The following is a 27,887-nucleotide window of genomic DNA, read 5'->3' on the forward strand; positions in this document are numbered from 1 at the left end:
AAAATACTACTAGGTATTAAAACAGACAAGCTGTGGGGGTTGCATGCTGCTTACATTACTGGTATTAAAATTGTCATTGTAGTTGTATGCTTAAATTGTTATGCTATCCAATTAAACATAGCTTTTAAAGCAGAACTTTGTACACCAGTAAAGAAAATGCAGCCAATTGTGTTCAGATGTTACTTTTAGAGTGTGGATTTATTTTATAATAGACATGACAGCTGTTTAAGCACAGTGGAAAGCTATGGTGGTGATTACCTTGCTGCATCATCTGAGAAGTACAACAAATAAAACTGCTCTAAAGGTTATTGCATTCTTTCTTCACCTGGATTCCTCTCATGTACAAGTGTCTGGGATGAGATTAGCTGTATGTTACCTTTTACAGATAAAAAAAATCAGATGGAAAAAGTCTAGAGCTGTAGACAGTTTTTCTCTTCAAAATATATAAATGTAAAGGCAATGGGAGCTTCTGTAAAAAGAGAGAGGAAAAAAAAAAAGCTGAAATTGAAAGCCTCATTGTAGGTTTATACAGCTGCAGCATTGACTTTAAAAGCATGTTCCTCAGGCAAAGCAGCATCCTGAAACAAGATGGTCCCTGAGTGAGCACCTTCTTTTCCATTAATCATCCCTTTCAAGTGCAGTTTCTGGTTCTGCATTGAGCACCTGAGAGGAGTCCTTCACCAGCCTGTACCCTCTACTCTGACAGGCATCTTTGTCTAACAAACTCCAGTTGTAATGGCACAGTCACAGAGGGAGCGGAGGAGAAGATGCTTTCAAATCTCAGCCTCCTGCGGCTCTGGCTTCAAATGGGTTACAAGGGCCCTACTGAGGTAAAGCACCACCTGTCCCCGTGCTGAGGATGCCCTTTGTACCAAAACAGCACCCACACAATGGCAGATGTTAAAAGCCCAAGTGTTTAATGGATGCCTCCAGAGACATGAGGCCCTGTGACAATGTTTTTCACTCCTGTACCCACAAAATGCAAGCCTGTGCCACACACCTGACAGATGCAAATACCTGTGGGCATCACTTCATGGTCACACCTCATGGAGGGCAGACAGAGCCTGGCAAACTGTCCTGCTCCATGACCACCTGTATCCACCCAGTCCTGCTAAAGAACTCCTGTGAGAGTCTGAGCAATCTGCTTGGCCCTTGCTCCTCTCCTGGAACCAGGTTATCTCTGGGCTTTCCAAATGTGCTAAATGCTGCAAACAAGGCAGGGAGGAACTTGGCTGTTTTGGGCTTATTGAGCCTGAAGTAGTTGATCTCTTCATTTGGGGTATAAACTATCACCTCTGCCTTTGCAGAGACAAGCTTTTCCTGAGTTCCATGAGTGCAAACCAGCAGTGTAACAGAGTTGAATATGATTTGAGACTTCTTCCTTCCTGAGGATTTTCTGGGATTTCTTCCAGATTGCTGGGGTTTTTCTTAGTATCTTTTTGGGGGAAAGCTGTCTAAAACAATGGAGACACCTTTCGCCAAAGTAGAGCATGTTTCCTGGGACATCACTTACCAGGATGCACAGTGCAGCTCTAGGGATGCATTTAGGAAAATTCATGACATTCCCACCCTTATCAGTAGAAGCCACATGCAGACAGAAAGGTGAGAACTGAGGCATTTAGTGCTGGAGTAGTTCCTCCAAAAACACAGAGTGAAAAATTCCATGCCTGTTAAAATCCCTCTGCCTGAGAAATAATGAGAGTGGTGTACAATGGTTATCCATGCCTGGATTACTGCCTTTAGTGTTCTAGCTGCCTAAAGTTAAGTACCTGGCTGTCACTCATGAGCAAAGGGAAGGTGAACCAGGGAGTGTTTATGTAGTGATACACCTGAGATTGTGCAAAATGGAGAGTGCATTTCAGCACAGCACCTCTCCAGGCTTGCAAGAGTCCACGTGAGACACAAAGATCAGTGGGATGACACAGGTGTAAGTATCACAGGGAAACATTGCTAGTTTGGCTCAACCTTATTCAAACAAACAGAAAAATGAAGCTTAGACAATCCCTATAAGTTTCAACATGCATGCTGGTACTTGTGATGGTGTTTGGGAGAAGGCAGTTTCAGGTATTTAGCTGGCACGTGAGCATAGCATCAACACCTTCAAGGACCACAACCAAAGGAAGTCCTTTCAACAGAAAATTACTCACTGGGTCTGCATGTGTTGTTTTGTAAAATAAGTGGGGAAGCAGGTGCATAAGGATGTTCCCAGAGGTCCTTTAGCAGGGCTCACAAACATCCTAGGTCTCTGTTCCCTCCTGTTGTCTTTCCTTCAGCTTCCTGGTTCATAGCAAGAGCACAGGACAGCAGCTCTCTCCTGTCTTTATGACAAAATGAAGTGTTAAGTGACTGACTTGCAGTGCTTGTACTGCAACCCCACACCATGCTGCAGCCCAGCTCAAACACTGGCAAGTCCTGTCTACAGCTTTTCTGCCTTCACATGTGTGAAATGTTGGGGACCATTACAAAAAGTACCAACAACTGACAGACAGGAGGTCCTGGTAACAGAATTTAGACTTAAACATTTTTCTTGTGCAAAACTAATACAGGAATTATTTAAACATCCACCCCTTGCCTATGCCAGATCTCTTATAAGTGGCTGTAATTAGACTGGAAATGCCCCACAGGCAACCAAGAGCATTTTCACCGTGTTCAGCAACGTGGACAGTGGAATTGAATGTACTCTCAGCATGGCTGTTGGTGACACCGAGCTGTGTGGTGCAGTCAGCATGCTGGAGGGAAGGGATGGCATCCAGAGGGACCTGGACAGGCTGGAGAGGTGGGACTGTGCAAACCTCATGGAGTTCAACAAGGCCAAGTGCAAGGTCTCACATGTGGGTTGCAAGGACAATCACAGGCTGGGGGAGAATGGCTTGAGAGCAGCCCTGAGGAGAAGGACTTGGCTGTGTTGGTTGCTCAGCATGACCCAGCAGTGTGTGCCTGCAGCCCAGAAAAACAAACATGTCCTAGGCTGCATCCAAAGCAGTGTGGCCAGCAGGCTGGGAGAGGTGACTCTGCCCCTCGGCTCTGATGACAACCCACCTGCAGTCCTGCATCCAGCTCTGGGCCCCCAACATAAGAAGGACATGGAACTGCTGGAGCAAGTTCAGAGGAGGCTACAAAAATGCTCAGAGGGCTGGAGTACCTCTCTTATGAAGATAGGCTGAGAGAGCTGGGGTTGTTCAGCCTGGAGAGAAAAGGGTTCTGGGCTGACCTTGTAGCATCCTTCCAGTACCTAATGGGGGCCTACAAGAGAGCTGGAGAAGGACTTTTTACATGGGCATGTAGGGATAGGACAAGGGGGAATGGCTGTACACTGAGACAGGGTGGATTTAGATTAGATATTAGGCAGAAATTCTTTACTGTGAGGGTGGTGAGGCACTGGAACTAGTTGCCTAAAAAAGCTATGGATGCCCTGGAAGTGCTCAAGGCCAGGTTTGGATTAGCCTCTGAGACCTCTGGTCTAGCAGAAGGTATTCCTGACCATGGCAGGGAGGTTGGAACTAGATGACTTTAAAGGTTCATTCGAGCCCAAACCATTCTATGATCTCATGAAACTGAGTGGCAGCACCACAGGAAGAGGACAGAGCCCATCCCTGGGAAAGGACAGTCATGGGACAGGGCTAAACTGTTGAGAGAGGAAAGGACACAAGGGCAGGAAGGGGACATCACAGGGTAACTGCTGCATCATTTCCACTGACAGCGGAGAGGTGTTTTCACATATTTAAGGTAGGGACATATCCATGCAGTAGTGATCAAACATATTCTTAGAGGTTAATGCATGGTTAAATTCTTTGCCACATACAGTCAGCTCCTGCTGAAACTCTGCCTGAATTCTGCTGTGTGGGCTATGGTACTTTTTTCCTTCTCATGTCCAAGTCTCACCTTTGAACTTTATTTTACCTGGCAGTCACCTGGCAGTCACCTCTGATGTTTTATTTCAGTAAAGGAAACGTGCATATTTTGTTTCAGAAAATATAATGTTGTTTTCTTGTACTTCTATTTCAGCAAGCTATGTGCAAGTGGTCAAATCCTTTGAATTCCAGAAAACCAATTCCCATAGCCCCATGTTCCACCCAGTTGACTTGAGGTAGAATCAATTAATCTGTCAACAGTTCTTAAATCATCACAAAGTTACCATGCCAATTAATGAGGAGGAGGGAGGGGAGAGAAAAAAAGGTAAAAAGAAGACAGATTCCCATTTTTGCTCAGCAAGCCTGAGCTGCCAGCATGGCAAAGCAGATAGGAATCTGAATTTCTAAAACAATTTTCTGCCTTTCACTCCATGGTGCTTCTAGTAGTTATTGTGTTGAAATGATCTCCTCCTTTTCTTGCCCATCACTCTCAAGGAAGTGATTCTCATAGGAAGCTCAAGTGAATGTTGAGAATTGAAGCTTAAAATGAGACTTCCCTTCCAAAAGTACCTCTGGATCAGACACTAAATATGCCATTTCTATTAACTGTGCCTTCTGTACACCCTAGAGAAATGTAAGAATACAAAGGACCAAGGAAAAAGTTCATTATTATTTTTGTAATAGAAATACATATATTTTAGAATGTATAGAGAACTCAAAGTTTCTCCCTTGCATTAGTATTAGCAACTTGCATTTTAATAAATTGCTTACAATAAATACTTTTTAAAAAATGCTAGGGGGAAAAATCCCTCGGGCTTCACTACAGCTGTGAGTAATACAGGTGGAAATTTCTGTACAAATCCTAAGTACACTGTGGCTTAGCTGGTAGCTTTATTTCTAAGATCATAGAATGGTGTGGATTGGCAGGGGACCTTGAAGATCGTCCAGTTCCAACCCCCTTGCCATGGGCAGGGACACCTTCCACTAGACCAGGATGCTCAGAGTCCCATTCAGCCTGGCTTTGAACACCTCCAGGGATGGGGCATCCACAACTTCCCTGGGCAACCTATCCAGTGCCTAACCAGCATCACAGAAAAGATTTTTTCCCCCTATTATCTAATCTCTTTCCATTTGAAGCCGTTTCCCTTTTTCCATGCTCTTGTAAATAGACTCTACCCATCTCTCATGAAAGTTCCCTTTAGGTAGTGGAAGGCTGCTCTAAGGTCAGCCTGGAGCCTTCTCTTTTCCAGGCTGACAGCTCCAGCTCTCCCAGCCTGGGTTCACAGGAGACGTGCTCCAGCCCTCTGAGCATCACAGAGCATCCAGCCCCGCACTCACTCCAGCGGCTCCCTGGCCTTCCTGTGCTGGGACGCCAGAGCTGGAAGCAGCACTGCAGGTGGGGTCTCACCAGAGCACCAAATACATATCCTATATATAATTACTACTAGCAGTAATTATAATAGGGACTGTCCAAAGAGGATCTCCCGAATCATGGGGCCACCTTCAGGAATCCTATGACGCGGCTCTCGTCACCGGGCTCAGCTCCCGTTGCGCAGCGTTCCCTTTCCAGCAGGGCGCTCTCCCCGCTCCCCGCAGAGCTGTTTATCCACCGCCTCTCCGCTCCGCCGGGGACTCCCTGGCAGCCGTGCCCGCGGCCGGGAGGGCGGTGCCGGCGGCGGGCCCGCCCCAGCCCGGGCCCGGCCCGCGCCCGTCGCCCCGGTGACGGGGCAGAGCGGCCCGGCCGAGGGAGGCGGCGGGCGGGCCGGGGGCTCGGCGCCATCGAGCTGGCTCCGCCCGCGGCGCCGCGGTGAGCGAGGGGCGGCGGGGACGGCAGCCCGAGAGCCCTCCTCGGACCGGGCTGGTGAGCGCCGGTGCCCCGGGGGCTGGGCCTCCCTGGGGTCCCCTCAGCACGCAGGAGGTGCGGGTTTGGGCTGGAGCGGCAGCCCGCAGAGCTCCGTTCCTAAAGGGGAGGGTGCTGCCGGCCCGCAGCGTGCTCCGGGGGCTGGGGTCGGTGTGCGGTGAGCTGGCGTGTGGGGGAGCTGCCCCGCTCAGTGCTGGGCTGCGGGAGCGTGGGTGCGGAGCTGCGGGGACAGGGAACCTGCGGGGACGGGGAACCTGCCTGCTTTGGCTTCGGTGGGGTAGAGCCGGGCCCTGGCGGCCTGAGAGCTCCGCGGTTAATGAGAGGACGTAGGTGAAGCTTTATTGGGAGAAGCGGGGTGAAAGTGGCAGGCCGGGCGGTGCCGAGTTTCACGGCGGGAGTGAGCGGCTGGAGCGCCGCGCTCCCCTCGGCGCTCTGAGTGCTGAGGAAGGGACTGGCGCACTCGGGAGGCGAATGGATGTCACCAGGTGGAACTGGAGTGGAAACGAGCATTTGTTTCCATTCTCAAGACGGAGAGGGGATCTCATTAGTGCGCATAATTACCTCAAAGGCAGGTGCCAAGAGGATGGTGCCAGAGTCTTTCATGGTGCTTGGCGACAGGGTGAGGAGCAATGGCCATAAACTGAAACACAGGCAGTTCCACCTCAACATGAACATTTTTCACATTGAGGGTGGCAGAGCACTGGAACAGGTTGCCCAGGGAGGTGGTGGAGTCTCCCTCTCTGGAGACATTCAAAACACACCTGGATGTGTTCCTGTGTCACCTGCTCTAGGTCACCCTGCCTTGGCAGGGGGTTTGGATCTCCAGAGGTCCCTTCCGACCACAACGATTCTGTGTTTTATTGAAACTTACAGTGGTGCAGATGCTGAAAGATGAGTGGTTCATATTCCTTCTGGATGCTGCCCCAAACTGGAGACTTGAAGTTCCAGCAGCACTGAAACCACTGTTATCCTGAAACTTGCTGTACTGCATGGTGGGAAGGGGTTTCATGTGGGTAGGAAGTGGTAGCCTTGCTGGCATGGTGGTAATCTGCTGAAAAAGTTGGTGTGAGTGACTGTGGTTTGGAACCAAAGCTAGTTTGGAACAAAACAGGGGGAAATACTTAGAGTAAACTGGAGTTCTTAATTTGATGTATCCCATCCTTAATGCCTGATATACACAAGTGGAACAATATACTAGATTTTTAAGGGACTTTAAAAAAAATTTAGGCAGTCTGTTTCAAAGCACCAGTATTTATTGTCAACGTTACTGACTTCTTTCTTGCAGCTGAGTGTCATGTTTTTAAATAACTGCTGGTATTTGATTAGAGTAATGGATTTGAGGTTAATCTCAAGAACTGGAGCCACCTGTCATGGGACCTGATTACTGGCAGCTTTAGTAATATACATTCACTACCAAGAGGGTTCTTGTAGCAAAATTTGTTTGTTGTTTTGTGGTTGGATTTGGTTTTCGGTTTGTTGTTTTTGTTTGTTTTTGTTTTTTATTTTTACTTTTAAAATCAGTATCAGCATGCGTTCTGTCCTGTGTAATGCTGCCAGTTCTGATCATTGAGAACAGTACTGTGCCATGCAAATGGTTTTGGTGATTTCTTCAGTTACTGTAAACAGGGTAAAATTTGTTTGTGAGTGTTTTGCTTCTCTGGGTGGGAGCTCTTATTGGGTCACACATCCTAGTTTCTAATTATTTGAGAGTAGTTTGTTTAGGATGCAATTGTAGAACTCTTGGTAAAACGTAGTATTTGTATATAAGAAATGTAGGTGATTTGTTGCTATTCATTACGTTTTGAAATGTAATCCAGACATCTAAAATAATATAAAATTGCTGCTAGTGCTCAAGACACCAGTAATACAGTAAAAATGATGATTTGTTTCAATTCTCTAGTACTTGTCCAGGTTCCCTAAATTTACACAAATTAAGAATTCTGTCAAGCTATTTTATTTTGTCCTCTATTTGTCCCTGGCTTTAATCTTTCCTTAATCCTGTGTAAAGAGATTATGTGCAGTATGTCATTAAGAGTAACAACAAGCTGTTGTTTAGACTAGGATTTCTCTGTCTGTTTGGTACCTGTTATGACAATTTTACATTTTAGAGCTTTACATCACTACAATAATATCATATAAGCAGGCCATTCCAAAGGCTTATTTTAACCAGAAAAGCTAGACTGAGCCCTTGCTTTTCCTCAGGTTAGTACCAAAGACAAAACTGAACTGCAGATTTGAAAAAGAAAATATAGAGAGACCGCTGAGGAAAAAATCAGACACCTGAGCTGGGTATGAGTGGTGAAAATTACAAAGTATGCAGAAGTCTGTTGTAGGGAAATGTGAATCTCTGGGCCATTTATGTTCTAATCATCATGCTCTGTAATTCCAAAACATGTCAGTGTGGGGTAGGTGTGATGGTACACAGACATTGTTGTCAGGGTATGTGGTTTTCACACCTTGTTTTGTGCATTTCCATTGAGTGGATTTGACACTTCCACTTGGTTGTTGAAGGAATGCACCAACTTTTCTATACTTTACTTGATCAAGTGTTTTTGTACCCTAAAAGTTAAAGTATACAGCAGAAAAGGAGTAAGGTAATAAAATATATTACAAAACAGACAAAATGAATAATTGGGTCTGTGTTGTATTACACAGAATTTCTGGAGGGAAGGAAGAATTTATCTGAAGTTGTTTTGATTGCACATGCCCAAATATTAGAATTGGACAAAAGGAATAATTGTTAAAGCTGGTGATTAATATATACTCCAACAAAAAATACTTGGAAAGCTGATAGGATTTAGGCAACAAAATTAGAGGATTTAAAGGTCAAAATTTGAGGTTGTGTCTAGATCTTGTTCTGTTTATTGCAGATACAAGTTTTTCTCACGTTGTTTTTGGTACACTTTGTTAGAGAGCAAAAACTTAAACATGAAATGCATGCAAATTCTCCAACTTCTTAATGTAACTCTAGGAGTTCAAGCTGGGGCCATCTGTAGCAGATATTGCTAAATTCCCTCACAAACAACATACCTTAAACAAGGCTCAGTGATATTTGTTGAAACAGAGAAACACAAGCACACAAAACTTGTTACATTTCACTTCACATGATACACCTGTGTACACCCATACACAAAATGCAAACACAGTTTTTCATTGCTGACCCTTTAGGTGTGGTGCTGTATTGTAAAATGGGTATAAGGATACCCTCAAGGTTTTTGTGTTGGTTTGTTTTTTTAATATATACCTAGAGCTAACCATTGACAACTTGCAAGATGTGTATGCAGAGTGTATCTTAACTTGGAATCAATGCACTTGATCATCTGCTTATTACCACAGTCAACAAATAGCCTTGTTGTAAAAAGGTATTATTGATGGTATTAAAGACTAGAGTGCATGCAGGCATTCTGCGGAGTAAGATATAAAGCTGAACTCTGAGAAAAACAATTTGCTTAAATATGTGGAAGTCCAATTTAAAATCTCATCATAATTTGAGATGCCTATGTCACTTTTTGTTAAATCTGATTTTTAGCTTCTTTCAGAATACGCTATTAACCAGAAATCTTATTTCACTGTAGCTGTGGCTTTAGGGGTGGGGAGGTGTAGATGGGTGTAGAAAAAATCTTGTTTGTAACTTTCCCTGACAAAATGAAGGTTGCCTGGGGCAAAGATTATAAATTGAGATGTCCGCTAGGCCAGTGGCATCTTGACCGGTGATGTGAGATTTCTTTCCTGCTAACAGAAGCAACAGGGAGTGACGCTCTGTGTTGTAATTCAGAGAAAGCAGCATTTCAACCCAGAACAACTTAGAAACATTGGTCTATTGTCCAGGCAGCTGTTTCCTTTACATAGCAGGCTGGTCTGCTTGAGAATGTATATTTCACACTCCTTGAGAGGCCAGTTTTGTTGTTATTTTGCCAGGCCTGTAAATCTCAAGCCTGAATCTTGTTATCAGCTGAATCAGAGTTTCTTAATCTGTTTGAACAGACCAGACTGTAGCTAATTTTGGTATAAGGATAAGGACTAGAGAGTTGCATGCTGAGTTCTCAATCTCCTATAAAGGTAGACTGATAGTGTGTTCCCACTGATTTGAGTTTTATTTTGTGTTTTCAGACAGCAGAGGCAAAAGATAGAGAATGCTATTATTCAGTTAGCATTCAATGTTTGTGTATTAGCATTTGGGTTACAGGGAGCAAATTGTACAATGAGAGGTTGTTAGTTTTTCCTACTCCAGCATAAATGGGTGACTCTTCTGAGTTTGTGTGTTTAACATCAGGCATCTGAAGCATTGGTGACAGATAGTATTGTGTGTAGTGGAAGCTGGGGTTCAGATTCAAACTTGGATTGGGATTCAAATTAATATTTGCATGGATTCAAATATGGTGATTCAGCATTGTTCAATATGGATTCTTTTCCAAATGACAGTTCAGATTTAATCTTCCATACCAGTGCATGTAAGCTCTATGCTTCTCTCTCCAGGCCTTGTAAAACTGAAGAATAAACTTAACTCTTCAGCCATTACCATGCCTAAGAATTATGTGAACTTCAGAGCAAGATGTCCATTTATAACAAATCAGTTTATGTGGGTGAAAAATGTAGTGGTTATCTTGCTGCTCCACCTTCTTTCCTCACTAACTTTTAAGCATAGGAAGCCTGCTTGTATTACCAATCCCAAACACAGTATTCAGACCCTAAGTTTGCAATGGCACCCTGTGCAAAAATTGTGTCTTTATGTTTTCCAGAACTTCAGTCATGCCTTTGTAATAGTTCAGGAAGCTGCTGCTGTCTACAAATTCAGAGTAAGGGCTTCTATCAGAATACACCAGCTTTATAAACACTTTGCTGGTTCTAGAGAATTATGACAGTAACCTCAACTCTCCAGTCTCTGCTTACTCTAACCCTAATTGTACAGTAGGTACCTTCTGTGGTTTGAAAAATTTAAAGGAGCTAATTGCATTTACGTCCATTTAAAAAGCACATGTGGTTTTGGAGGGTGCTATTGCTTGATACAAGTAGTAGTGTGTCTCTTTTCTAAAATACTGTAAAACTACCTAGTCTTCTAGTCTTTTTCTTTTTTTTTGTTTTCTTTTTAGGGATCTGTGTGAGGATGACCATGTTCTTCTGTCTCCCATTCCTCGTAACTGGATCTCAAAGCAGCTATAGTTTGGAAGAGAGCAGTGAATATCCTGCTGAGTTATGAAAAATATTCACCAACATAAAACAGTCTGGAACAAGATTTCTCTTGAGAAAATCAAAGAGCACAGAACCCTTTAATAAAACAGAATATATTTACCATTTCATAAGCTTTTGGCTGTCTGAGTCGTAAAAAAATGAATCGTTACACAATTATGAAACAACTGGGTGATGGCACCTATGGCAGCGTGTTGATGGGGAGGAGCAATGAGTCAGGAGAACTTGTGGCTATCAAAAGGTATGTAGCATCTCAATTCAGTAAAGGTGTTTGCAAAATCTTAGATTTTCAATTTTGACTTTATTGTTGTCTTCCATTTGTGTAGAATTGAAAAAAGTCGCCTTTTAAAAGAAAATTAACATAACAAAATTATTTTAGTTAAGATGTTTAACAAGGTGATTGTGAGTCAGATTTCTGGTAACTGATCAATAGAGAGGCACATCAGTTTAATTTACTGGTTTACATTGGCTTGTAAAATTGCGTGCTGCGTTTGTTCAGTTTGAACATGCTTCCTTCTAAAAGTGTTGTCAGGTCAGCACCAAGGGAGAAGCAAAAGTGAATGGGATTAATCAGGGAGTTTATTTATATGAATTGCAGGAATAGTGATCTTAACAGGTAGATTTGAAATCCCATCCCAGCCCCCCATATCTTTGTAAGTACTGCATTAAGTTTCAGGTGTTGCTACAGTGATAAACAACACAACAATCTGGTCAGGTAAATAAAGGCTGTTACCCTGGCTCTAATAAACTTGTGTTCTGTGTAATCAAGAGTACTGTCACACTTGCCTTAAAAGATGATTACGAAACAAGAAAAATTCTACTCAAGGCGTGGGGAATTCCCCTTGTATTCCTAGAGAATTGCAAGCAGGATATAGAGTGTAAGTTGAAATACTGGAAATTGTAACTTGCTTGGACTTTTTCTCTCATTTATGAATCTACTGCAGTAAGATAATTGTAATATAATTGTCTGACCTTTTTCTTTAAGAATTACTGAGAATTTCATGTTTCACCATCTCTTGCTGGTACTATTACTGAATTTAATATTAATCTAAGCTAAAGAAAGAATCTCCAATTGATTATTTTAATTATTATTAGCAAAAGGAACATTTTGTGGGAAGTGGTTCATTTTGTGATTTCAGGATTTGGAATTCTGTAGTGTGATTTTTAAGTTGAGGACTTGACTGGGTACGGTTTTGCTTGAAGATACTTTTATTTGAAATTATGGGTTTAAATATCTTCACTTTAGGTGCTGGAACTTTGCCAAAACACAGCAATGACATTCACAACTTCATCCCAAGATCTGAGCAACACCAAATGTCCACATTTGGATTTATGCAGGACTTACAAATAAATGTATTACACTGTTATATATAACAATTAGTTTAGAGGCTATGATGTTGCCTGAAAAAAATGAAACCTTTTTTAATTAATATATTGAAACAGATTTTTTAAATGACCAGTCAAGTCAGATGCTTAATTATAATAGAAAGCAGTCCAGATATTTTGCAAATTTCAAAATTTTTTTTTTTTTCCCCAGAATATGCAACTTGGGCATAAAGACGTCATTTTCCATGATATATGTGCAGTGTCATTGTTGCTTGCTTTATTATTAAAAGCACAATTCAAATGACCCAAAGAGGGTTTATGTCCCTTTTACTTTGGAGTTACATGGTCTCTGTACTCGTCTAAAAATATGCTTCAATGTTTGATGATTAATCACTGTAAATTTTTAGCAATTCTAAGCATTGACTTTGTTTTTAATTATATTGCTGATGGGTATACTAGAATGTTTTTAATTGAGTTCAAAATATAGATAATGCTAGTCTTGGAAAATATAATTTAGATTTTCTATTTCTAAAAACATTGTGTACTGTTCACTGAAAATACTTTATCTTGGACTTTATTTCAGAATGAAAAGAAAATTCTATTCATGGGATGAATGTATGAATTTGAGAGAAGTCAAGGTAAAGTGGTGAACATGCCACATTTAAAAATAAGTGTCTGGTTAGGCTTGCATGAAGGAAAAGGGCAGCTACCCTCACAGTGTCCAAGTGAGGCCAAACTCTGTGAACTCCTTAAATGCTGACAGATTCCACAAAACTGTGGGGTGCTGGCACTCCTGGAGGTCCTGCTGATTTGTGGAGTATCCCACTATTCTCAAGCAGTGTCCATGTCTCATAGCCAAGCCTCTTATCTTTGAGAAAGGAAAAGAAATTGATTTTGGATGTGTTTATTTCTGTGGTTTACTGTCCTCTTCTTTAATTTTACTTCCAGATTTCTAGCTGTGTTCATTCCATTTATCTTTTGTTTGGGGCATCTGTAGAAAGCACTGGGAGTTTTGGCTAGCCAAGTGATAGAATAACACTTGAAAACCTGGGCATAAATTCCAAATAATTCCATGTTTTGGGCATCTGATTTTCTGCAAATATAAAACTCCCTACTAAAGGGCTTTTGATTTAACTTATTGGGGACTTCATACAAATCAGTATGTCCAAAATGAGCATCTGTAAGACAATCCTTCTTCATGAAAGTTTCATGCCAAAAATAAGGGGAAAAATTATGCAGGTTTTCTTATTCCGTACAGTGAGCAAGAGCTCTTACAGCTTCAGATTTGCCTTTTGTTGTAGGGAATTAGGTTTTTGTGCTAATCTTTACTCCAGCTCTGAGGTAATCCCTAGAAATAGGTTTAAACTACTATTAATATAGTTCTTGCTTTTAATTAGAGGTTCATTTAAACTTTTGGGTTGTTTTTCTTTAGAACAGATTGCAAGATAAATAATGGGGTATCATATGAATATGTTGTGTGGATTCTGTGCTAGAAACTGAGATGGTAAAAATTTAGCTCTGGTAAGGAATCAAGGTCACTGTGGGGTTATCTGAAGCTGTATTTTGCTCTGTTGCAGTCTCTGAAGAAGCTAAACCATGCCAATGTAATAAAATTGAAGGAAGTCATACGAGAAAATGACCACCTTTATTTTGTGTTTGAGTACATGAAGGAAAATCTCTATCAGCTAATGAAGGATAGGTATGTCTTTTTTCACAGAAAAGCAGTGTGCTGTCATGCTCTATTTAATGATTCTCACACTGCTTTGAAGAACACTTTGGGATGTCTGGTTTTGGCTCCTCCGGTAGCGCCATTGGCATGAACAGGATTTGCTGCACCTGATTATTTGAGGGTAGAGTTCTGCTTTGCTCTGTTACAACACTGCATATTGTAATGCTTTGGAAATAAGTTTGATCACCTGTTAACAGGAGAGTTGGCATGCCTTTGTGTAGAACCATGAGAGAAATTTCAAATAGTTGTGTTATGGGTTTTTTTCTTCATTAGCCTTCATTTTAATTTACGAAGGATTGGCTGAACATTGTTCATGCTACTTTTCCTCGTGGGTTTGACTTAAGATGGGGATGGTGCATGGATGCATCTTTGTAAGAATGGCCTAACATGGGCTAACTCTGATGTTGCAATCTTGGACAAACAGTACATAGCAAGGCTTGCAAGGTGGTCTTCAGAGTAGGACCTGCCTTTTCAATAACATTTTCTTTTGATGAATTGTTTTGCCTTTGGTGTGGGTTTCCTCCAGATTTTGTCATGCACTTGTATCTGCTAATGTGCCAAGCCCTGGGTTGACATCCTGAGGTAGCTGCTGGTGACATGACCACAATGTTACTCTGCAGCTGAGCAGAGTTGCTCTTAGCAGGGCTGCCTTAAGGGCACTGCTGGGTAATGCACCTGCCTGTGCTGCACTGTGCCAGCTCTGCCTTGCTACAGCACTGTGCATTCCACACCCACCTGGTCCAGCACACTGCTGGCCAGCCAGCTTCTACAGAGACAGCACCATGAACATCTCAGCACAGAAGTCCTGCTGCTGCACTTGAAGTGGTTGAGATTAAGGCCCAAGAGAGTTTTGAAATGAGAGTTGCATCTCTCTTGCTTTGACTTGATGGGTGTGTTTTCTTGTGTTTGTGATGTGTTAGGCAAAATAAAGAAACATATATGTTCTGAAGGCACATTATTTTTCTGAATTATGTACATTTTTACCTTGTTTCTTCACAGAAACAAATTTTTCCCTGAGTCAGTCATCAGAAACATGATGTATCAGATATTGCAAGGCCTGGCTTTCATCCACAAACATGGTAGGTTTCCTACTAGAGTTTAACTGTGTAGCACTTTTTTTAGAAAATAAGATCATGCACAGAAATAACATGAATCAAATAACCTAGTGAGGGCTATTAATCATCTCTGATAAAATCATGGTTACCTGTTTCAAGTGTGGTGCAGTTTTAAACTTTGCCTGAAGTTACTCTTTGTTTTCCCATAAATGGATTTTCCTCTTTCTCTTGGAAAGCACTGGATGTTGTTAATACACTGTGCAGTAGTTTTTTCTACTTTAGTTAGTAGATGAATGAACAAACTAAAGAAATTTATATGCTCGCCTGTACTAATCACTTCTGCATCCTCAAAAAGATCTAATTGAGGAGCATTAATACCTAAGTACTCTTTTGTTGAAATACTATAACTAACATGATACTCTACATATAAAAAAATACTAAAATAACTTGTTCACTAAGAAATTCAAAGAGTATCCTTATCAAATACAACCTGGATTTAAATATTTTAGTAAATTGGATGTTTCTAGGAATTACAGGAAGAGTCTAAATAAGAGCTCTGAGGTGTGCTCACAACAATAAAAAGTTTCACAGTGTTTTCAAAACTCCTAAAGCTCATGTTTAATATCTGTCTGTGAACTGTATTGCATTTAAAAAGGTAATAATTCACTCTCATGCTCAACTTTTTGATTTTGTAGTTCTTCTTCACATCACAATGGTATCCTTAAAACTTTCCAAAGACAATAAAACATTAGCTGAAAACAAAATGTGTTCCTAGTGAGGTTTGATTTGCTTTTAATGTACCCTGAAGAGGTCTGTTGGTGAATTAAATGAATAATTACTTAGTAGTGTCAAATACCCAGAAATTGACATTTGCTTGTCCTTCTAATCAGGATCATATACTGTTTGTTAGCATCCTCCTTTCCTACATCATTTCTCTGCAAAATAAATTAGAAAATTAGATTTTTTTAAAAAGCTTCTAATTTTAAGTTACAATATTTATATCTTGATTTGACCACAAGTGTATAAGGGAATAACAGGTATGATAAATTTGAACATTTACATTTCACTGTAATAATTTCAATGAATTTCTTACAGTTGTTTTCAATTTATGCATGCAGAAATTAAGTGCTTTATTCTAGCAAGTGGATTTCAATCAAATTAATGGATAACATAACAAATTGTGTGTTCCAATTAAACAGCAGAATTGATTTGCCTAGTGACTTAACCATTGCCCAAATATAGAGATCCTCAAGCCAACAGCAAACACTGAAGAAGCTTTATGTGCCTGCATTACTAATATAAGCATTTCTGAGCAGGATTTGGATATCCTGTAAATGTCTGTATCTCCAAATCATTGTCACAATGATAAATAACTAGCTAAAAATCATTCAAGCAATTTTATTAATCAAGTAAGTGTGTCAGGTGCTCAATTTTCCGTTATCCAAAACTGATAAAGTAAAAGATTTCATTCTGAAACTGGTTTTAACTTGATGTTGCTACCAGCCAATTCATTTTCCTTAGTGTGCTAATGACAGTTTACATTTGTTAATTTAAGAACACTTGGTGTAATAATCATTGGAGGGAAAATGTGTGCATTTGTTGGGGGAGAGTTCCAATTATTTTATGTTGAATTAAAAAAAAAAAAAAAGAAAGAAAAAAGACTGAAAACCACTATTTTATTCCAAAACATCCCAAAGTAAATACTGGATTACTCTTATTAGAAATTGCTCCTTAAGATGTGATTCTATGATAATTTGCAGCTCTTATCTGTTTGGTCTTCTACAGGATTTTTTCATAGGGATATGAAGCCTGAAAACCTTCTCTGTAGTGGACCAGAACTTGTGAAAATTGCAGATTTTGGGTTGGCTAGAGAACTAAGATCTCAGCCACCTTACACAGATTATGTTTCTACCAGGTGGTAAGTATGTCAAGAATTTAATGCATTATCTTAACTAATTACCCTCCTGTTACCATTCTTATATAACTTATTTATTCTTTCCCTCCATCCTCACAGGTACCGTGCTCCTGAAGTTTTGCTGAGATCGTCTGTCTATAGCTCACCTATTGATATATGGGCAGTTGGCAGCATAATGGCTGAGTTATACACACTCAGACCTCTTTTCCCAGGCACAAGTGAAGTAGATGAAATCTTCAAAATTTGCCAAGTCCTAGGGACTCCAAAGAAGGTGAGGCTTTAAAAACCTCACACAATTTTATTACAAAAAAAAAAAATCAAATTATTATAAAATATTCAGTGTTATCTTTCAGAACATACATACTGAATTATTGTTTCAATAAGTTTCCTGCAGACTTAGTGTTTGCTCAACTGTATTTCTTTTCAGCTTCCATTAAGGCATGTAATGCTAGTCTTTCATTGTGTATTAACATCTGTTGTATATCATACCATTATATGAAGCCTTGATCTCCTCTGATGGAAACCAGATAAAATTGTTTAATTTTGTTATTTAAAGCTATTTATAATGGAAAGCAAATCAGAATTCTCCTTGGATTTAATTTACCAGAGCCAATTTGCTTTCCCTTCCCAAAAGTGTAATTCTTCTGTGCTGGCACACAGAATTTGGAGCTTGTACAAGTTACCATAAATAAGACAAATTATGCTTTTCTTATTTTTAAAGTATAAAACCATTTAATCTCAAACACAGATGTCTCATAAATATTATTAGCAATAAGAAGTAATTGAGGGAAAATGTGCAGTATTTTAGAGAGGAAACAACTCTTTTCACTTATTTTCTGTATGAGCTAAATACTTTTTAAAATTATAAGAAAAGTTTTGGTAGTGCATATAAAAATGGATGCAATTATATTCAGTTTAAAAGTTGTTTTACTAAATGGATGGGAGAATATGCAAGAAAAGAATAGGGTTGCTTTCAAAATTTCAAATGAACTGAAAAAAAAGACCATGTGCTATTAAATATTTTTGTAGGCTAAAGTAAGAAATGGCAGATACATATGAGCATTTTATGAGTGCAAATAGAACTGGAGGAGTAACTGACCAAACACAGTCCACCTAGAAGAACCTAAGGGTGGAGAGAGATACATCAGTTTCATTAGTGTTCTACCTGTATAAAATACAATGTAATTCTTGTCCAGTAAAGAAGCTGCTGTCAATAGAGAAGTAAGGAACAGAAAACTTAAAACAGAAATAGATTAAGCTTAGCCAGGAACATGCAGAGCTTGAAGTGGTGGGAGAACATCCAAGAGAACATTGTGAGAAACAGGTGCAAACTCATGACAGAGCAAAGAGGAAAAGGTCAGGTGGAGAGTTATGGATGATATGTTGTGGAAGTGAAAATTGAATCAGGGGGACTCAGTGAAAATTGGTATGATGTGTAAAACAGTATGACAGAGTTGTGCCTCAGGAATAATGTGCAGATAGGAGCAGTATTTTAAGACTTGAGTTTTCAAATGCAGATGTGAACTTTCTTAAGCAGATCACAAATCTAGGATAGTAAGAGGAACATTTTGATGTTTATGAAGACTGTCTGAAAGACAGCACCATGCTGGCTTCTGGAACATTTTCAATACACAGCATAAACAAGCTCTGAAATGCAAGGAGATCAGAGAGAGGTTTTCACTGTGTGCAGTAGCACAGAAACATTGAGCTGATTGCTGTGGTTTTTCTCTAACCTTACAAGGAGCTAACAGAAGCAAATGTGACTGTTTAGAGTCTGTCATGCCCTGACTAGAAAGCTTAGTGCTTGGGAAAGCACGGACCACTACAAGCTGAATATTCCAGAAAAAATTTTAGGCTCCCTTAAAGGCCCCAAGAGTTAAGGACATTTTAAGTCAGCCTGCTTGAATCAGGAAACTATAATTAATTACTTTGTGTCATCTGCTGGGCAGACTTGGGAATTTTCTCTCCTTACAACAGTGCTAAGGCATTCTTCAAGGAGATTACTTTGTAAAAGGAGTACTTAAATAGTATGATAGGAATTACCACAACAAACAATGCACTTGTTACAAGTACTTATATTCTGAAAAATATAAGTAGTTATTTTAATAGTCTGATTTTGCAGATAGTTTTACAAATATTATTTTTTTCAGACATTCATTTTCATTTATTCTGTTATCCCACAATAATGAATTACAGGAATTATGCCCAGGAGCTATCTTCATTCCATTTTACCTTCCTTTGCTTAAGTCCATAACAACATACCAATGACTTTTGTGAATCTGGGTTTTAAATAGTGGCAGGTAACCTTTTTGTTTTATTTTATAAATTAAGTTGCTTTATTTATTTTATAAATAAATTAAATTGCACCATTCAAGTATTGCCAGTGGTGGTGCACTTGTCCTGTGAGAATTTAATGAAAAAATTGATGACAACCTCAATAGCAGAGATTAATGAAATGCCTTTTCATTAGCTGAAGGTTGGCAATGGCACTTTAAATTATTGCAAATTATTTTTTTTAATAGAAGTGTATTTTTCATTTTGCTCTTGTACTGTTTTCACCTTATCCCTATGCTTCATCAGTTCAACATGCAGCCCATGGTACTTTGTTGTAAACTGTTCCTTTATTTCTAGCAGACAGAATGCCACCAGACTCAATAAAGAAGGGCAATGCTGTGAAGGAGGGAAGTTTTTCTCCATTGATTTAAATGAACAAACTGAGGTTTGTTCTGAGGTTTTTTTCTCTGAGGTGAAAGAGGAAGTCACTTGAAATCTTGAAACTTAGCTTAAACAGATGTGGTTTATAATTATATTTGAGTTTTTTATTACCATGGACTGTGCTAACAGAGCTAAAACTGTTGTACTTTAAAAGATGAGTAATGGCTATCATGATACTTTAAGACCAAATTGTATCAAATCAGTCCAATTCTCCCTGTAGCAGTGCGAAAAGCGTGGTGGACAGAGGAAGAGCACAAATGTCATACCTTGTCTTCAGTAAGGTTTCTGATGCCGTCCCTCATAACATTCTCAGCAGCATATTTCTATACAAATTGCAGGATGAGAGCATACCTGTTTGGAAAGAGTTGTCCAGACAGTAAAGCTTCACTGTCTCTTATTCAAAAGATTCATTGAATAAAACTTGAGTGGTTCTGCCTCTGATTAAATTTTTAAAATTGTATTGAAGGCTGTCTGATGGAGTAGATTTTGCTGCTTAAGCTAGTAGATGGCAGGCAGAGAAGAATTATGTTAGAAAAGAAGACTGGAATTTAGAAGGATTTTTTTTTTTAATGTATAGAATTAGAGATGTAGCTTTAAAGAAATTTTTTCAGTAGTGCACAGAATGCTGTACTTAGGCAGGAATAATAAGCTATATGAATAGCTGTGGATCACCATCCAGCTAACACATCTGTAGGAGAGGCCGTAGGAACTATTTAGTGACAAAGACAAATACCATACCAATTTGTAGAAAAAGGAATATTGCCCATTAACATGTGAACTAATCTTTCTGTTTCTCTTGCTATATTATATCCAGTTTAGAATTTTAAAGACAAAAAAAATCAAGAGTCTAGAGAGGAAATAAAACTTTAAAAGCCTAGACCTTAGGAATTGTTTGGGTTTTTTTAGCCTGTACAAACAAAGACTGGAAGAAATTAAAAGAAATACACCTTCCAATGTTTAAAAAGGCCACTCTAGAGGGAAGAATCAGATAGTCCTTCTTGGTATCCATGGATGACAGGACATTCAACAATGGTAATTTATTTTTGTACGAGAAACCTCCATTTTCCTAATCATGAGGAGATTACTCTCTGGAGTAATCTGTATAATCTGGCTGGGGATTGCCAGAAATTGGAAGCTTTTTGAGACTTAACACCTGTCAGGAAGGGACAAGGGTGTGGAGTAAAAGGTCTGTTGAGGTCTTGGATAATGTTGTAGCTCTGTATTACAAGAATGCAGTTATCAAGCAATGAAGGACTTCAAGGTTTACTTTTAGAAAGTTAAACACTTTTTAAAAAAGTGTTTATTTGGTGATCATGTTTTTTTATTGTTGCAATACTGATCTGGTTGTAACCATACTAAGTCTGGTTGTAACTTAATCATTGACTGTCATAATGGTGGATCAGTGCTGTATTGTATAGGCTGCATCATGGTTATACAGCTGGGACATGGTGAATGGAGGGGCTTTGCCTCTGCTATTTCCATAAAGAGGGCATGCTGAAGTCAGTGCTGGGCTCATTTCTGTGGCAGATGGGATGTGGCATTCCTGGTACTGCTGCACTCTGTTCTCCTTCAGATAGGATGTGTCCATGGTGATGGTTCCACCTGTAGCTACAGGAGACCTCAGGAGCACTGTCATTGGAGATTGATGCTGCATTCACCAGTGTTGTAATAATTGTCACAGAAAACAGGAATGCTTGCTTTTGACCATAAAGGAAGGAGCCACGCAGACCAAACATGACTCAAGCTGCCTTAAATTTTATCTAAATACATCTTTGTTCTTTTTTGGTGCTGATTTTTCTTTCCTTTGAAACAGAGTGACTGGACAGAAGGATACCACCTTGCTTCTGCCATGAATTTCCGTTTCCCACAATGTGTCCCTATAAGCCTAAAAACTCTCATCCCAAATGCAAGCAATGAAGCAATACAGCTTATGAGTGATATGCTGAACTGGAATCCAAAGAAGAGACCTACAGCAAGTCAGGTGTGAGCACATCAATGATTAAGTATAAGACTGAATTTTCATGCATTTTAAAAAATTGTAGATACAGAAACCAATTGATTGTCATAATAGTGATGGCCACAAATGTCTCCTCATTTTGAACACTTTGATGGGAATGAGACTAAGTGATGAGAAGAGAAAGTTCTAAACCTGGCTCAGCAGACATCAGAAACTCTTCAGTTATTTCTGCAATATTGTCTTCTGTACTGTGTTTCTTAAATTCTCTCTGTACAGGACAGAGAAATAGCTGAGGTGCAAATGTTTCAATTGTGCCTGTCATCACTTTGCCACTTTTGTTTTCCTCCCCATCTGTACAAAGGGAGGTACCAAAAAGTTTGAAAACTTTGTTTTTTGTGAAGCCACAGATGGAATGCAGAATGGAAGACCTAAGGCTTATTTTTACTTGGAATATAAGTTGTATGAAGTGATAAAGAAAGACCTTTGTGAAGAACATGCCAATAGGTCACAAAGATCACAATTTTTGTCCAAATTAATTTTCAAAACACATATTTCAAGGACCAAAGATGGTACATTCTGTGGATTTTTTTTACTATTCTTACCTAATGTAATCCTATTTAGAACATATAAAAGAGGAATACAATTGAGAAAGAAATGACATATTGCAAGTTACCCTAGGTCGATGTACTGCAGGTGATTCAGAAGCAGTTAAGCAGATGGTACCAAATAAAGCAAACATTCCTCTCCACTTTATAAAGCATGTCTATTGTACAGAGATGGAGATCTATCTGTAGTCTAGTACTATGTACCTCTACACAAAACACTCTATGGTGCTTTATAAAAGCAAATAACCAGCTTTTACCCCGGTGAGTTATCGAGGAAGCAGCTGCAGCAGATGTGTAATCCACAGTCAAAAGGAAGAGTTTAATGCACATACATGGCAGTGTGTTCAAAGGCAGCTATTCTTGAGTGCAGCTGAGGCAAAACATGCATTTGAGAACTAACAAAGAGTAGGATCCTATCCAGAAGGATTAACAGAGTGGGTTGTTTTGATATAGTGGGAGGTGTGTTACTACGGTGTGTCCGAGCTCTGCATCTAACAGAGGACATGTAAAGGTCAGAGGAAAGGATCAAATGAACATCTGCCTTAAGACAGACACTATATTTTCTTAATAAACACCATGAAGGCACAGCAGGCATAGTGAATGTATTTTAAAGGAAAGGAAAAGCTGGTGATAAGAAAAATGCTCATTAACATTCTCTAATTGTAGAATCCATACACCATCTCACTTCTGGAGCTTTTGTTGTTGTTAGTTTTGTTTAGTTTTTAATTTAAAAACTCAGGCTATTCACTGAGTTGCTAAAATACAGTCAGCAGTGGAGACATGTAAATAAAGCATGTGCTAAAAGTAGTGGGATCTACCTCTTTAAAAGAGAAATTTGTTACTGCATAAATATAGAATGGTGTTAAATGTATAATGCACCTCCACCTAGCAGTAAAGAAGGGAACAAAAGGATATGACTGCTGTTAAATATACAAGTGGATCAGACTTACTAAGTTATGTAAGAGTTTGAAATACAGAACTGCCAGTTCTCAATATACACTTTACATATGATCTCATTACCCTTCCATCTGTTCTGTAAAGCGTGCTCAAATGTTTCAGTAACCTGCTTAGATCCCTGATGAGGTTACCAAAGTCAACTTTTTGAAGTTAAAATTGATGTGTTATATCTTCCTCTGCAGGCTTTGAAGCACCCTTACTTTCAAGTTGGCCAAATTTTAGGACCTCCCCCACAGTATCTGGAGAAGCAGACTCCTGTTAAACCAGTTCAGCCAACAGAGCCAAAGCCATCTTTACCTAAACTGGAAGCTAAGCCAGAACCTCTGTCTTCACCTGATTTACCTGACAAAACACAGCCACAGCCCTTGCCAAAGGTTAACCACCAGCCTCTCCAGCAAATTCAGTTGCCTCAGAATACAGCTAGCCAGCAAGTACCAAAGCAGCAGCAGCCACAGTCACAACCACTTTTTCCAATGATCAATAAAGACTCATCGCCTGTAAGTTGTCTTCAATAACTAGAAAGATGGTTTTATTAAAAGTTCTTAGGATGTTCAGCCAGGTGATCCCTTGAAAATTGTCATATGTTTTATTAGAGGAGATGCAGATAGATAACTAGGGAATAAGTGACGATATAACTGTCTGCTTATTAAAATTTTATAGCAAGTCAGAAGAATAGATTGCTTGTAACAACAATGTTCATCATAATAGCCCTCAGTGACATGCTTATGCAGTAATGGAGTTGGAACAGCTGTTACTTATTGACCTTTGAGAAACAATCACAACAATACTGTCACAACAGAGAAGTGGAAAGGGAGAACTTCACTTGCCTTATGCAGGAAAATACCCAGAAAGATTCATCCAGCTCTTAACCTTGCAAGAATTTGGCAATTATGATTTTTAGGAAGATTAGTAGTAAACTTTGGTTTGTAACTTCCATTTTGCTTTGTACTTGTACTCACTGAACTGCAATACAAAGTATGTGAAAAATAACGGGTATTCAGAGAATACTGGAAAGCAAATTATAGATAGAAGGAGAGTTTTGAAACTTAATGATTTCCTTGAAACAGAATGTTAAATATTTCTTTTATTTGCTGTATTTACTTTGGGGGCACAGCAGTGTTCTGCACCACTGTGCTCTATTTCTCGACAGCTCACCTACCACTGTTCAGAGCATGAGTTCAGCAAGATGCCAGAAACAGTGGTTGAGCACTGAACTGGGTTTGCAAACAGAATGTTAACCTCACTAGTTCAGGTAAACTGGAGTAATTCAAGGATGAAAGTCCAAAAGAACTACACTTCAAGTACATGCTGGCATTATTATGTTTTGTACTTAAAGTCATAATGAGACTATGACCAAAACAGGTACAACACACTGGCAAAAATTCCCTCAAATTCTGTAATTCCCTCAAAGTCTGTAGTCAGGAGTTATACTAGATACAAAATACAAAATTTTAGAATTGAATTAAAGTGCTTTTTTATTTTTATTTTAACTTTTATTATTTTAATTTATTTAAAATAGAAACAAGCAGCTAGTGGCCCTCTGAATGGTGTACTAGGTCCTAAAACCTGCAGAAGACGGTGGGGTCGGACTTTGGTAAAGGCTGTGGATAGCTGGGATGACTTGGATGACCCTGAATTTGGAATGTCATCTTCAAAGAAGCCTAGCATTGCACTGTTAAAAGAAAAGAAAAACAAGGAATTTCTTTTTAGGTAGGTCCTGCAATTATAAAATCACAATTTCTTTTAGTAAACAGTGTCCAGAAGTAGATTTACGGACTGATTAAGACAAGTCTATTAAAATTCAAGTCACCAGAATTCTGCAAGAATGCCAAGAATTGCATGAGCAGATCAGCTTTGGGTGTTATGTTGTTACAGTGCCAGTAACAACATATCCAAACAGAATCAAATTTGTTTTCAGGCACTATATGGTTCAGGTGGTTGTTGTGTATTTAAGAAACTGTTTTACTAAAATTTGACATACTAACATTATTTCCTTTGTCAATTGAATGGTACTGTGTTCTGCCATTTGGGCACATTTGCTTTTATTCCATAGTGTTGGATACATTTCTTTCTTCAAATCCCAGGTCAGGCTCTTGTGAGGTGTTAGGTCTGAGTGTTACTTTGTGGAAGCATACTCTACTGAGAAAAGTAGGATAAGCAAAGAGCACTGTATTTTTCAGGCTAAGATCAGCTTGTGGTATTCTGAGCTGGCGTTGTTGGTCACATGGTTTGAAAATTTTGATTTTTCAGTGTGCCAGAACCAAAAGCTTCACACTGTGTCCAGCCAGGAGGGGAAAACAAGATTCTGATGAGAAATGATTCTGAGAGATCAAATACATCAGCTAAAGATTATTATATAAGCCAATCAAGATATCTGCCTGGTAAGGTTAAAAGTCAATACATATGGAAAATGCAAGCTGTGCACAATCTACATACAATACATTTAAGCTTTAGATTTCTTACTGGATAATTTTGTCTTAACCAAACTAAATTTTCATGTTTTGGACTCAATGGCTTCCTTAGAAGATATCACAATTGATGCAGCAGTTCCTGGCTATGAAAACATGGCAGGACCTCAACACTGCTTGTACACTATAAAAGTGCACAGGCCCTCTTATGACCTGTAATATAAAAAATCCTCAGTAATATAAATCCAACATCTCTTGGATTACTAGGAATATATCCTGATTACTCTATGAGCAGGTGTATGTGAGGACTAAAGAAACTACATACATGTTTCTCATCAGGACTGTAGTGATAGGGCTAGGAGTAATGGATTCAAATGGAAAGAGGGGAAATTTAGAAAAGATATACAAAAGAAATTCTTTACTGTGAGGGTCATGAGGCACTGGACAGATTGTGCAGAGGACCTGTGGATGCGCCATCCCTGGCAGTGTTCAAGGCCAGGTTTGATGGAACCTTGAGCAACCTGGTCTAGTGGAAGGAGTCCCTGCCCATGGCAGGGCAATTGGAACCGGATGATTTTTAAGGTCCCTTCCAACCCAAACCATTCTATGATTTTATATAGCGCATATTTACCAATTTTGCATTGTCAGGATGTTTGGGGTTTTCTGAACATACAAGTTCTGATAAACACAGTCCCCTTCCTTGTACAAAGTGTTTAGAAATATCCATCTACTGGCACTGGTAGGAATTCATACACTCACTTCCTTTCTCAAGGCAGTCATCCTTCTTTAGAAATAGATATCTTAGTCTAAATCTGAGTGATTTTGTCAGGAAAATAACATTATATTATTTAATTACTGGGAATGAGAATGGAAAGGAGAAAGCAAAGATAATGTTTCCTTTAGTTAGTATTGAATATATTCTATAATCAAATTATTTTCTTGGTGTCTCAGTATCTTTTGTTACTGTGGTGGTTTGTACAATTACAGTAATCATACTATGACTTCTGTAATCCACATTTGAGAATTTAGGTGGCTCACAGAGGAATTCCCCATTGTCAGGCAAGTTGTTTTGATAGAACATATGATTAATTTGTCAGGAACTCATTAGGGCAGTGATGACTTCAATTCTAGAATATTAAATAGGATGCTCAGAGAATTAACAGTTTAAGTCCAAAAGAAAAAGAAAAATATAAAGAGTGAGGAACTTCCGTATCTAAAGGTAACACAATTAAAAGACTCATTTGTATTTCTTATGTTTTATTAAACACAATTCTAATGTCTCCATGGTTTTCAATGAGAGAGGCATAGATGTAAAAAATAATTAATTTCAACATTTAAGGGAATAATAGGTCCAAGGAACATTGTTATTATTTATCTATATTACTTCAGTTCTGCAACCAGTAGATCTGCGAGCTGCTTTCATGTGCTCTAATCCTACTAACTGTTGTAATGCTTGTAACATGCTGAAGTCACAAGAACCTTTGTCCTACGTTTTAACTTAACCCTTGAAGAAATAGTTAATTTTCAGCCTTGGGAACCCAAATTTTTGATATGTATTTTTAATTTGTGTGTTCCTTTTTTGACAAACAGAAGTATCAATTATGAGATTATGGTTTTGTAGAAACCAAGTAGCTATACTGGAAAGTCTTGTAAAAGTTCTCTTGAAAGTATGAAGAGAATTGTTCTTAAATTAGTGTCACTGGTTTTCATGGTTCAGCTTAAAAATCTAATCAATGGACATGATTAATTTACATTAATGGTGTTTTGCATTATAAGACAAATGGTTCAGTGTTGGTTTTCTGTTCTAGAAATGTAATTTATTGATTGAATTAAGTTTGAAATTTGGTATTTATAACATTTTCTGTCACTTGTTTTCTAAGGTGTAAACCCAAAGAATGTCTCTTTAGCAGCAGTCAATAAAGAAGGATCACATGGAGCCTGGAACAACCAATTGTTTGCTAAATCACTAGGAAATGCTGGGGGAGGAGTGACTTACAGCAGAAATACTACAGGTAAAAGTGTAATTGAAAATGGTCACATTATATCTCCTCAGACTTTAATTTAGTTAAAACCATCTGGTTTAAGTTCTGCAGTTAAGCTTAGGTTCTAGACTCTTTTTTTTCCTTTTGTTTTAGTGAAAGACTCTTAAAAAAACCCAACTTTTTCATATGTGGTATGATGTATTTTGCTTTCAGAACATTAAGAAGGTACAGACCAGCCCCTATTTATAAAGTCGTGTCAAGATAAATTTTGTACATAATCCACTGAGACCGTTATTTTACTGTATTTAAGCAAGTAGTTTGGCCTCATTACTGCCTGCT

General features: G+C 39.1%; 2 protein-coding genes across 4 annotated transcripts in view; one reads left to right on the plus strand and one right to left on the minus strand.

The window, feature by feature from the left end:
• The first annotated feature begins 5,639 nt into the window (after positions 1-5,639).
• The window catches only part of MAK (male germ cell associated kinase), a 29,762-nt gene continuing 7,514 nt past the window's right edge, over positions 5,640-27,887 (plus strand). For 2 of the 3 annotated variants that reach the window (XM_063160795.1, XM_063160814.1), the window contains exons 1-12: positions 5,660-5,769; positions 10,803-11,140; positions 12,809-12,863; positions 13,803-13,924; positions 14,954-15,033; positions 16,795-16,927; positions 17,024-17,195; positions 21,453-21,620; positions 23,341-23,655; positions 24,678-24,868; positions 25,409-25,539; positions 27,447-27,578. In XM_063160795.1, coding sequence (XP_063016865.1) covers positions 11,040-11,140; positions 12,809-12,863; positions 13,803-13,924; positions 14,954-15,033; positions 16,795-16,927; positions 17,024-17,195; positions 21,453-21,620; positions 23,341-23,655; positions 24,678-24,868; positions 25,409-25,539; positions 27,447-27,578 — 1,600 coding nt within the window. In that variant the 5' untranslated portion in view covers positions 5,660-5,769; positions 10,803-11,039. Of the gene's footprint in view, positions 5,770-10,802; positions 11,141-12,808; positions 12,864-13,802; positions 13,925-14,953; positions 15,034-16,794; positions 16,928-17,023; positions 17,196-21,452; positions 21,621-23,340; positions 23,656-24,677; positions 24,869-25,408; positions 25,540-27,446; positions 27,579-27,887 lie in introns of all 3 variants that reach the window. The other variant, XM_063160805.1, reaches the window with a different exon arrangement.
• On the minus strand, positions 5,812-6,222 carry LOC134433802 (uncharacterized). Its single transcript, XM_063182819.1, has one exon. It carries the CDS (start codon positions 6,220-6,222, stop codon positions 5,812-5,814), a length of 411 nt encoding a protein of 136 aa, XP_063038889.1.

The sequence above is a fragment of the Melospiza melodia genome, chromosome 1 (genome assembly GCF_035770615.1).
Source record: "Melospiza melodia melodia isolate bMelMel2 chromosome 1, bMelMel2.pri, whole genome shotgun sequence".
Taxonomy (NCBI): domain Eukaryota; kingdom Metazoa; phylum Chordata; class Aves; order Passeriformes; family Passerellidae; genus Melospiza; species Melospiza melodia.